Source organism: Lampetra planeri, unplaced genomic scaffold (genome assembly GCF_965212315.1).
Source record: "Lampetra planeri unplaced genomic scaffold, kcLamPlan1.2.h2 scaffold_1430, whole genome shotgun sequence".
Lineage (NCBI taxonomy): Eukaryota > Metazoa > Chordata > Hyperoartia > Petromyzontiformes > Petromyzontidae > Lampetra > Lampetra planeri.
In genome coordinates this window covers 17086-27269 of record NW_027614153.1, presented here as the reverse complement: position 1 = coordinate 27269, position 10184 = coordinate 17086, and the positions used below count along the sequence as shown (strand labels likewise).

At 45.9% G+C, this 10184-nt stretch overlaps 2 protein-coding genes across 3 annotated transcripts; one reads left to right on the top strand and one right to left on the bottom strand.

Annotated features, from left to right (window-relative positions):
- The first annotated feature begins 1556 nt into the window (after positions 1-1556).
- Positions 1557-4070, top strand: PTER (phosphotriesterase related). 2 transcript variants are annotated; one of them, XM_078622292.1, is made up of 4 exons: positions 1557-1988; positions 2734-2999; positions 3387-3527; positions 3860-4070. In XM_078622292.1, exons 1-4 carry the CDS (start codon positions 1557-1559, stop codon positions 4068-4070), a joined length of 1050 nt encoding a protein of 349 aa, XP_078478418.1. The 2 variants fall into 2 exon arrangements, with proteins under 2 accessions (XP_078478418.1, XP_078478419.1); XM_078622293.1 differs by lacking the exon at positions 3387-3527.
- Positions 4071-5501: 1431 nt separating this feature from the next.
- LOC144739329 (complement C1q-like protein 3) lies at positions 5502-8867 on the bottom strand. The gene is made up of 3 exons (XM_078622291.1): positions 8786-8867; positions 5914-6593; positions 5502-5681 (listed from the first exon to the last, which is right to left on the bottom strand). The coding sequence occupies exons 1-3, from the start codon at positions 8865-8867 to the stop codon at positions 5502-5504; spliced, it is 942 nt and encodes a 313-aa protein (XP_078478417.1).
- Positions 8868-10184: the final 1317 nt, after the last annotated feature.

The window sequence follows — 10184 nt, the reverse complement described above, 5'->3', positions numbered from 1 at the left end:
AGAGCTTACAGGCAGGAAAATGTTCAGAGAAGAACTCAGTACTGGAACATATGTGGGATTTAATAGGATTTATTACAACTTCATGATAGCTGAGACTGAAACCTTAGCTTTATGCATTAAAACTCCAATGGAGATGAATGTCTGAGTCTGAGTTGTGTCTCAAGATGCCGGTCCACATAAGGGGTGGGGGGGTCATGCTCCCCTCCCAGCATGGATCTGTCATTGCTCATGTCTCTGCCGTAAACAGTACAGCAGCAATACAAATGAATGGGAGTAACACAGTTCTTGTGGCACTAATGAGGAACCCTGCAGCAGGATGATATTCATGGTCTGTGAGTAACAGCCTTCTAAAATACCTCTTTACTAACTTCAAATTTATTTTGCATCCTTATCACATCTGCTTTCTTTTGTTTTAAACAAAAGTCTTTGGTTTCCTTCAATGATGTATTGTGGACCGTACATTTGAACTACAGTATATAGGGTGTATAGAAAGAAAATAATGATGCTGCAGCAGCAAGACATAGTGATGCAAACAATGGCCCAAGGGATTATTTAAACAGTAGATTCGGATTCACTGTTTTAGCTCTGTGCAGGGTTTTATGACTTGTCCCTGTAATGTTCTTTGACCTCATGTTTTCCACTGGTGATGACGAGATGAAAGGAAGGATCCATAGTGTGACGGAGAAACAGCTGAAACAGCCTGAAACATGCAAACTGTGCCATTCCTACACCAACAGCCGCATGCTGCAGTTGGGACATCTGCTGAGCGTACAAAGTCACAGTCACAGCTTCAGATTTTTGTAAAGTCATAGAGCATTTTGGCATTTAATGCTGCATAAATAAGATTTGACTTTTTCGCACAAAAAACGGATAGCAGAGTTGATTTCAGCACCTCTCATTACAAAAGTTGGGGACAAATATAGTGATATAGTGCATTTACAGATATATACAATATTGTTTTTCGAAGTAAGCCTGATTATATCAATGGTGTTTTATTACACGGCGCACGCCAACTCCCGTGAAATCTCGCGATGACGCACCGTGTTGCTATGCTAATCGGAGCAGCTTCTGCTACCTCTCAGCGATCTATGGAGGAGGACTGACACAAGAAAGGAAAGAAGGTCAGTAATATCTCCACACAGTTCAGATAAGTAAACGATTAAATGAATGAAACTTGGAGTTACATTTCACAGTTTCCTGCTTCGGCTTCAGTTAATCGTTTTCCAGGTTGATTTTCCCACAAAACTCGATGCCTGTAAAGCGGCAGCAGCTTCCAGGGATTATATTTAAACTCATGTATGCATTTCTGGCACGTTGCTGTCATGTTAACTTTAGTAAAGTTGGACAGATGTATTAGAATTTAACGTGCAAGTTCAGAATTGTATTAGTTCAGAAGCTTTTGGATTGAAGTCCAAAGGTCTGTGTTCTTAGGGTTCTGTTGGCTCTGTCAATGTTTAATGATTCATAGGAAATGTTTGCGTGTTAAATCTCTATTAACCCGAGATCAAATGTATTTTTGTGTCATTTCAGGTTGCTGGAACTGGTGAGGATCCGCTATGTCAGCGCTGAGTGGGAAGGTCCAGAGTGTCCTGGGTCTGCTGGACCCGGACCAGCTGGGCCGAACCATGACCCATGAGCACCTGACCATGACCTTCGAGTGCTGCTACTTCCCTCCTCCTCCAGGCGACGAGGCGGTGGCCGAGAAGCCGTTCCAGATGCAACACATGCACTGGCTGAGACAAAACCCTTACAGCTGCCACGAGAACCTGCTGCTGCAGCAGGAGACCAGCGCCGTGCGGGACGAGCTGCTGGCGTACAGGAAGGCCGGCGGGGGCACCATAGTGGAGAACACCACCACCGGGATTGACCGCGACCTGCCCACGCTCCGGCAGATGGCCAAGGACACCGGGGTCCACATCGTGGCGGGAGCAGGTTACTACGTGGACTGCACCCACACAGAGGCCACCAAAAAAACGAGTGTGGAGAAGGTGTGTTCTACTCCAGTGTAGGTTCGTCATCGTAGTCCTATTATAATCATGATGAAATAAACAATCATGATAAAATACATTAAAACAAGGATGAGCCAACAGAAATGATCACGAGACATTGAAACAGTATTAGAGAAGTGCAGGCGTTAGCTAGTTAAAAGCAAGTTTAAAAAAGTCGGTTGTCAGCCGTGTCTTACAAACACTCAAAGCGCTGGATCCCCTGATGTCTGCAGGAAGTGTGTTCCGAGGCTTTGGACCATGACAAACTGCTGCATCTCCACATTTTTTGCGGCTTTTCGCTTGGAACTTCCAGTAAACCAGCAGCCGATGAACGCAGTGTCTGTGTGGGCAAATAGTGAAATAACTTGGTCCTCGACCATGTAGAGTTCTGAGCAGCCAAAACTGTCTGTTCTTGTTCAGCTTGAAGCCAAGCTAAGCTATTGCTCATCCATGTATTTATTGGTAGAAGACCGTTAGTGATGGCGTCTACAGCTGCTGTTACTCTTGGTTAATTAGTCGTACTGACTGTTATGTCGTCCTCTGTGCACAACCTGCTTATTCTCTTGTGTCCGCATTGATTCAACCACGTTAAGCAGCTCCTCTCTCGTCTCCAAGCAGTGATGCAGTTAATCATGGACGGTTACCGTTGATATTATTGTCTCAAGTGCTCAGACGCACTTGTGTGTCACTAACTAGGGCCAGCGTTTGCAGAAGAGAACTCTTCTCTCATTTGCTTCGTCCCCAGCTCACCGACGTCATCGTCAGTGAGGTGCTGCACGGCGCCGACGGTACAGACATCCGCTGCGGAGTGATCGGAGAGATCGGAACCAGCTGGCCAATCACTGACAGCGAGAAGAAAGTGCTGAAGGCCACGGCGTACGCGCAGGCCCAGCTCGGCTGCCCCGTAATCATCCATCCCGGTAGAAATCCAGCTGCTCCAGCTGAAGTCGTCCGCATTCTCCAGGAGGCCGGCGGCGACGTTAGTAAAACTGTCATGTCTCACCTGGACAGGTGAGAAGATCACAGGTCATGGAGTTATGACTTGCCTCCATTGAAGGCTTTCTTTGGAAAGTGGACTGATTTTTCCTTTTCCATGATTAACTTTTTACACATCATTCTAACTTAATTATAGCGTATTATTTGTTGGCAAAATGAACCATTGAACCTGATTAAAAAAAAAAAAACAAACTTATGTCCCGAGTTGGCCGATCAGGAGAAAGATGGGTTTTCAGCCAGGGGACAATCAGGGGCCAAAGTGGATGAAATGTGTGAATATTATTTGACTCGTACTAAGTTTCCTGTAGACATACAAGAAAAAATTATCGTCTGTAAATGAGCTAAAATCCGTTGAACTCCTGAAATAAGTCGCTTCGTGACATATCTAACCTCTCTCTGCAGGACTATATTTGATAGTTCCGGACTGCTGGAGTTTGCAGAGGAGGGGAGTTACCTGGAGTACGATCTGTTCGGGACGGAGATGCTGAATTATCCCTACGACCTGGAGGTGGACATGCCCAGCGACAGCCAGCGAGTCAAGGCGTGAGTTTCACTGCTAACCAGGTTGATGTGTCCACACTCGATACACACACACACACACACGTGACAACTTTGTGTTTAGATGAGAATTGGGGGAATGTGAGAATGTTTCGTATAGTGAAGAGGATGCCCCACAGTTTACTCACCCAGACTGTCAGTTCAATTTGCCACCACAGCGGAGAACACCAGTGTGTCATGAAGGAGATATGCTGCCGGCACTTCAGCCGTCTGGCAAGATTCATGCGCTCTTATACTGGCTTTAACATCGTGCAGGTGCTAAGATTGTCACTTGTGATAGATTTAATGGCCCCTTGTGCTTCTTTACTCCTGTTCAGCTTGGCGTTCCTGATAAAAGAAGGATACGAGGACAAGATCGTAATCGCACACGACATCCACACCAAGAACCGGCTGACCAAGTATGGCGGCCACGGCTACTCTCACATCCTGAAGAACATTGTGCCCAAGATGCTAATGAGGGGCATCTCGCAGAAGCAGGTGGATAAGATCCTCATCGACAACCCAAAGTGCTGGCTGACCTTCAAATGAGGCAGAAAAGAGACCCGAGGCAGGTTTTCATGAAGCCATACGTTTATCTTCAGATGATGACTGAACACCCAACAATGAACACGTCTAGATTCTTGCACTAATCACAGCACAGCTGATCAGGAAATGTGCTCTTGGACCCAGAATATCTTACAGGGTCTGTCCTTAAGGGATCTGTACATAAATGATTTTTTTAAGCAAATTAACTATCTTGTAATTTATCTTTTCAATGGAAAGTGATTTAAAACTTTACACATTTGTAAGTAAATTATCGGAGCCTTGTAGGTTAGGACCACAGGTCGTCTTGTTTAGCAATCACAAAAAAAAAAGAAGCTTTTCCTTGTCTGGAAATGTGACGGCAGTCTGAGGCGAATGTTAAGTATTGTCCTCCACACAAAACAGTGCTAAGTGATTTTTCAATAAAGATGTAGCAGCTGCGTACAATGTATTTCTGACATTTCTGCACACACGCTTAATGGAAGGAAAATAATGAGATGGTGATGAGTGCGCTGACACAGCCCCTCCCTCCCCACCATACCCCTCCTCAGCGAGTGTCTGGGTGTCTATGGGAGGACGGGCGGGTCCAAATGAAGGACATGTTCTCCACATCTGGGAACAGGTGGCCTCACAGGGTGACTTCACACCATGATCAATGGCAGGATGGCTGCCGCTGACTGCTCGCCGCCAACAAACTTTTGATTAATCTTCTGAGAGGATTAGAAAGTAAAGCCATATATTAGAGATGATATTCATATCTGGAGGGGCTTAACAAACAGCAGGCAGATCGATGCGTGTCGGCCGGTTCAAGGACGCGCGTGTGACTGTCCGGTTTGTGATGGTGACGAACCACCAGACCACCCGCTCTCGCCCCAGCCAGCTGTCACATGGAGACAGGCGAGAAGAATGAGTGACAATGAGCTTTCACTTGGCCGATGGGGCCTTGAAACGAATGGCTCTGTACACATGTCTGCGTTTTGGTTTTTTTTTTTGTATGCTGCACAGACGTGAAATGTCACTTTTCCTACAATCATGCATCACGACAGCGTTTCACTCACACAGCTATGAAACATTTCAGACAATTCAAAGCACAAGTGTGAGTCGACAGGACTGTAAACAGAGCGATGGATGTATGGATATATGTTCAGAACACTCAGCACTCAGTATGTGGCCACAGCAGTCACAGTATACAAACAGATTGGATTGCGTAGAGTTTCGTTCAGCGTGCAGTCGAGACACCGATGAAAGTGACAGTTCAACAATTAGCTTTACTGATTAAATGTGTCTTGTAATTACACTGTACAGAAGGCTACTTTTCTTTTTCCATCTTTTGGGATTAGTTTGCAACATGGACACACGGTGAGCTCTGTCTCTATAAATCCATCTGACACTGAGTTGAGCATGAGCAGTAAAGCAGAGCGGATCTCCCCCTGTGCTTCAGTCAGCATACAGCATGAAGCCGGAGAAGGTGCTGTACTTGTTGTTGTTGCCTCCATGCGCCTTCCCGCCGTCCAGCTTGATGTAAATCTCGTCCCCGGGCTCGAGATGCAGAACAACACTGTTGCTGGCATAGTCGTAGTTCTGGTCGGCGTCCTGGGCGATGGCGCTGGCTCTCACCTGGAAGGCACACATGACATTTCTAGATGTGAAGCGTGTTAATAGCAGCCTGCTGAAAGAACCGCGGACAGCTCCGTATCCTGTCAGACACAAGTCTGCTAATGTCTGTCAGGGCGCAGTCGTGCGTAAAAGGTGTGCGTAAAAAGTGCCAAAAGAGTTCAAATACTCGTGTGACTTCTATTTGTACATTTGTAGCCGAAAGTAAAGCTGTAACAAATAACAAGCTCGTTACCTGGTTGTTTTTACAAAGGTCGGCCCACATGCTGGTTCCGTCCCCCCCTCGCATCAGGACGTGGTAAACAAAGAAGTAAATCCCTGGTATCGAGCAGGTGAATTTCCCTGTTGAGGGGTCATAGTGGTTCCCAAGATTTGTGACTACGTCGTCGAATTTCAGCACTTCATATCCCTCGTGCTGCTTCTTCAGTCCTGCGTAAAATGCGATTTTGGGGACCGTGTTGTAGGTGGCTGCGCTGATGGCACCGGTTGGCCCGTTTGCTCCGGGTGGACCCGGGGGGCCCGGTTCCCCTCTGTCTCCCGGTGGACCGGCAGGTCCCGGCGGCCCAGGTTCGCCAGCCGGACCCCTGGGTCCAATCCTCCCCACGCGCCCCGGCTCTCCTTGGGGACCCTGGATGAACGTGGGAAGAGACTGGACCAGTCGGTTGTCTTTCACAGGGTTGGTTGCCTTCGCCGTGGCGGTGGCCGCGGTCCCGTGGGAGTCACACACCATCTGGCAGGACCCAAGCATCTCGTAGCGGGCAGGGGTTCCGGCGGTGTTCACCACGACCGGGATCAGAACCACCAGCACCAGCACCAGCGCGACGCCACAAACACCAGATGCGATCATCTGCGCTCTGCGGATTCGCTGTGATCTCCGGAGTGGATGGTCTTCCAGCCTGCTTGTCAGTGGTATCTCTGCCAAGGGAAGAATTTGACTCGGTCCGGTGAGGTGCTGCAACTTTTGGAGATGAAATCCCCCCCCCTTAAGTAACCATCCACAACTTTTACGCGACGCAGAATCTGTCCAAGTGATGCATCTCCACTTTCCTATCGCATTAAAAGCCACAGGCTCTGAGATGAAAATCTGCACAATGTACGTTATGTGGTTGTGCGGCACGAGTCTCTGCCCACCACGCTGAGAGAATGGGCTAGAAATTAAACGTTACCAGTTTCTGTGTTTGGAGAGTGAGGGGAGGGGTGGACGTGATGGATAGGACAGAGTCTGTGCGCACTTCAATTAGAAAGAAAGTGAAAACAGCACGGAGATGCAACATTCAAGCAGGATTAAGATAACAACAAAAAACCCAACAGTATCCTCCCCTTTTGGCACATCGGACTGACACATTATTAGATGGATACGCTTTAGACATCAGGGAGATATTCGATCACGGGGGTGTTTAACCACAATAAAGCTGTTGTTGATTGTTATTTAACACAACTGATGGTCACAACATGGTTGTAGCACTTATTCAAACAGCTCTAAAGGTCTTACGCCTAATTAAGAGCATTACAGACAAAAAGCTATACTCCTTTGGCACCTGGTCACATCTCAGTGGCTCCCTGAGTCCAATTTATCATCTGAGGAAAATCTATAGAGCAAGTGAAGAGAAGGGGGTAGTCAGTAGGAGCTGGCAGTGAAGGATGGCTTAACACAAATGTACTGATGAAATGACTGAATACTGGGCCATATAGATGAGAAATAGGGCCATTACGTAATTAATGACCAATTAGAATTAGTAAGTCTAGTCAACAAAACAGTCACACATTGTTGAGCTGTAACGTCTATATCTAACATTTCTCCCACTATTTAATTTCTCCGACAATTTGCAAATGAGTTGCCGCTGATATATAAAATGATTAAGCCACATTGATTCCTAAGATTAAAAAAAATGCCGTGATAGAAACTTCAGCAGCGTTTTTTGCAAAGTTTGAGTGATGAAGGTCTAATTCTTGCTGAGGAGGGCAAATGATGATTTGCTCATGAATGCAGAGAGCGTCACTCCGTGTCACTGGCACCTCGTTGGCACATGGAAAGATAGATGATCAGGAAGATAAAATACAGAGGGACCAGCTTGCTGGGAAGGAGGAGGAGGCTTTGAAGAATGTAGCATGAATGAGATTGGTGAATTCTGATCTCAGTGTGCCAGACAACACACACACACACACACACACACACACAAAATCAAAGATGCTGATGTTGGTGATGCTGATGACTGTCTTTGCAAGATGATATGCTTTGTGGTTACAACTTGATTATGCCGTGTCAAAAAATGAATGAGTGGACGATACTGTAAATGTATGAAAGATCGAGGAACATACACAACGTACACGTTGAGATTTAATTTTAAATCTAAAAGAAGATTGCTTCAGATTCAACCTACATAATAAAATAGTTTTTGTTTTTTCACATTAGAGCTTCTTGTAATTGCTGTCCTTCCAATAGCCCATGTAATGCAGTCCACGTGAAGCTGCAGCCTTTGATAGAAGAAATGATACGGTGAATAGTTGCATGAACTCTCTGAATTATGCTCCTGACAATACCTCGATTCCCTGGAGAACGAAATACACCACATTTTAAATGGTTGCGTTATCATCTTATTTTCTCATACTGATGACGCTACATTACATTTTATTTTATTTTATTTGGGCATTTCTGCCATTACGGACGTGAGTTTGGAGGGCCACAGCGAAAATATAATCACTGATGAAAGAACATGTTTTTTGTGGGAAGGGTGCAAAGTGGGAAATAGAATAGTATATAAAGACACACACACACACACACACACACACACACACACACACACACACACACAATGAGCCATACTGGGTTGGCTATGAGTCAGTGAACACTTGTTAGTGGTCAGGCTCTTTCCCTCCCGTTGGCACAAAGCTCAAGTGACTCAAGGAGCCTTGTCAACTCGGAGCCAGAGTGAACAGCAGTGTCATAAATCCACTGAAAGCTGTGGGAAGACGACAAGACGTATTAGCAGCACAGAATCACACCAACCTCATGTGTTTTTGTCTAATATAAACAGACCTCACGTGTGTGTGCGTCGTTGACTTTCATCACTGTTTTCCTGCACAAGCTCTTAAGTTCCTAAGCTCACCTCTGAAGCCGATGTATTGAAATATTCCTCCGGCGGCGGAGAGCCCTGACAGGTTGTTTTCCGTTTTGACTTTGGGGTTCATTTACAGCCAGTCAAGCAGGAGTCCTGCGGGAGCGTGATGATTTTTGACATCTGGACAAGCAGATGTTCAGAGGACATGAATAAAAACATTCAGCCCGTCTGACCACCAACCGGACACTCTTTCAATTGTCTAATGGAATTTGAGGCGTGATTTCTGTACAGAAAGGCCCAATAAAAGACTTTGTCAGTTAAATGTGATGCTGCATGAAATATGGATGACGTTTAGGAAGCCTGACCGATGGTTAGGCAGGCCTCCGTTGTGGTCATGACAATCAAAGCTGAGACAGGTTTGTCAAAAAGTGTGTCTGGTGAATGAGAGCGAAACTGAATGGAGCCCTCATTACCAGCGTGATAAGACTGGAAAGTGGAAATCTTTAGTTGACAAGACTTAGACAACAAAACACAAAGGACAAATATGTTTGTGTGTGTGTGTGTGTGTGTGTTGGGGGGCCGGGGGTTACACGTGTAAGGTTAAAAAATACCTGATGACACAAGTGTTTTACATGTAAGAGAACAGAAGGGAGGTCGGCTGCTCTGTGATAGACAGAAATAAATAAATGAAGAGCTGCCTCATAGCAGAAGGTCCAGGTTCACTTCCTGGCCTGGGCTCTGTCTAAGTGGAGTTTTCATGCCCTCCCAGTGTCTGTGTGGGTTCTCTCCAGGTTCCCCCGGCTTCCACCCGCCTCTGAAAGCCCGCTGAGGCTGATTGGCGACTGTAAATTGTCCTTAGGTGTGAATGGTTGTCTGTCTTTCATGTGGCCCTATGATGAGCTGGTGACTCGTCCAGGGCGTACGCCTTCGTTTGCACAACCACAACCTGTGACGGGAGCAAGGGGGAGAAGATGAATGAATGCATGAAGAGTGAGTTTAGGGGTTTGCTCTGCTGTGGTCCTTCATTAATCTATTAAACCTGGAATAAATGAAGAGCAGGCCAGTACGGGGGAATGCTCCTGTGTCAATGAGGTCGCTCCTTTGAGAACGGAAGAGTCAAATAGGTTCATCATTGAAAACCAGGTTAGATCGATCCATGTGATCTACACAGAGACCCACAAATAAACAACCCACAAGCGATTAATGACACAATTTCTTCAACTAATTCATTGTCAATTAACTTCTCATCAATCAAGGGGACTATTTAATCATTAAATTGAGATACTTCCGAGAATGTTTTTCACTGTTTCAACATACTAATTCATTATTTATGAAATTGAAATGTCAGAACCATTTTCATAACACTAACCATAATGGGCCTCCATACCGACCAGGATCACCTGAGACGGTTATAGGCAGAAGCAAGAAAATATACATTTCATTGAAA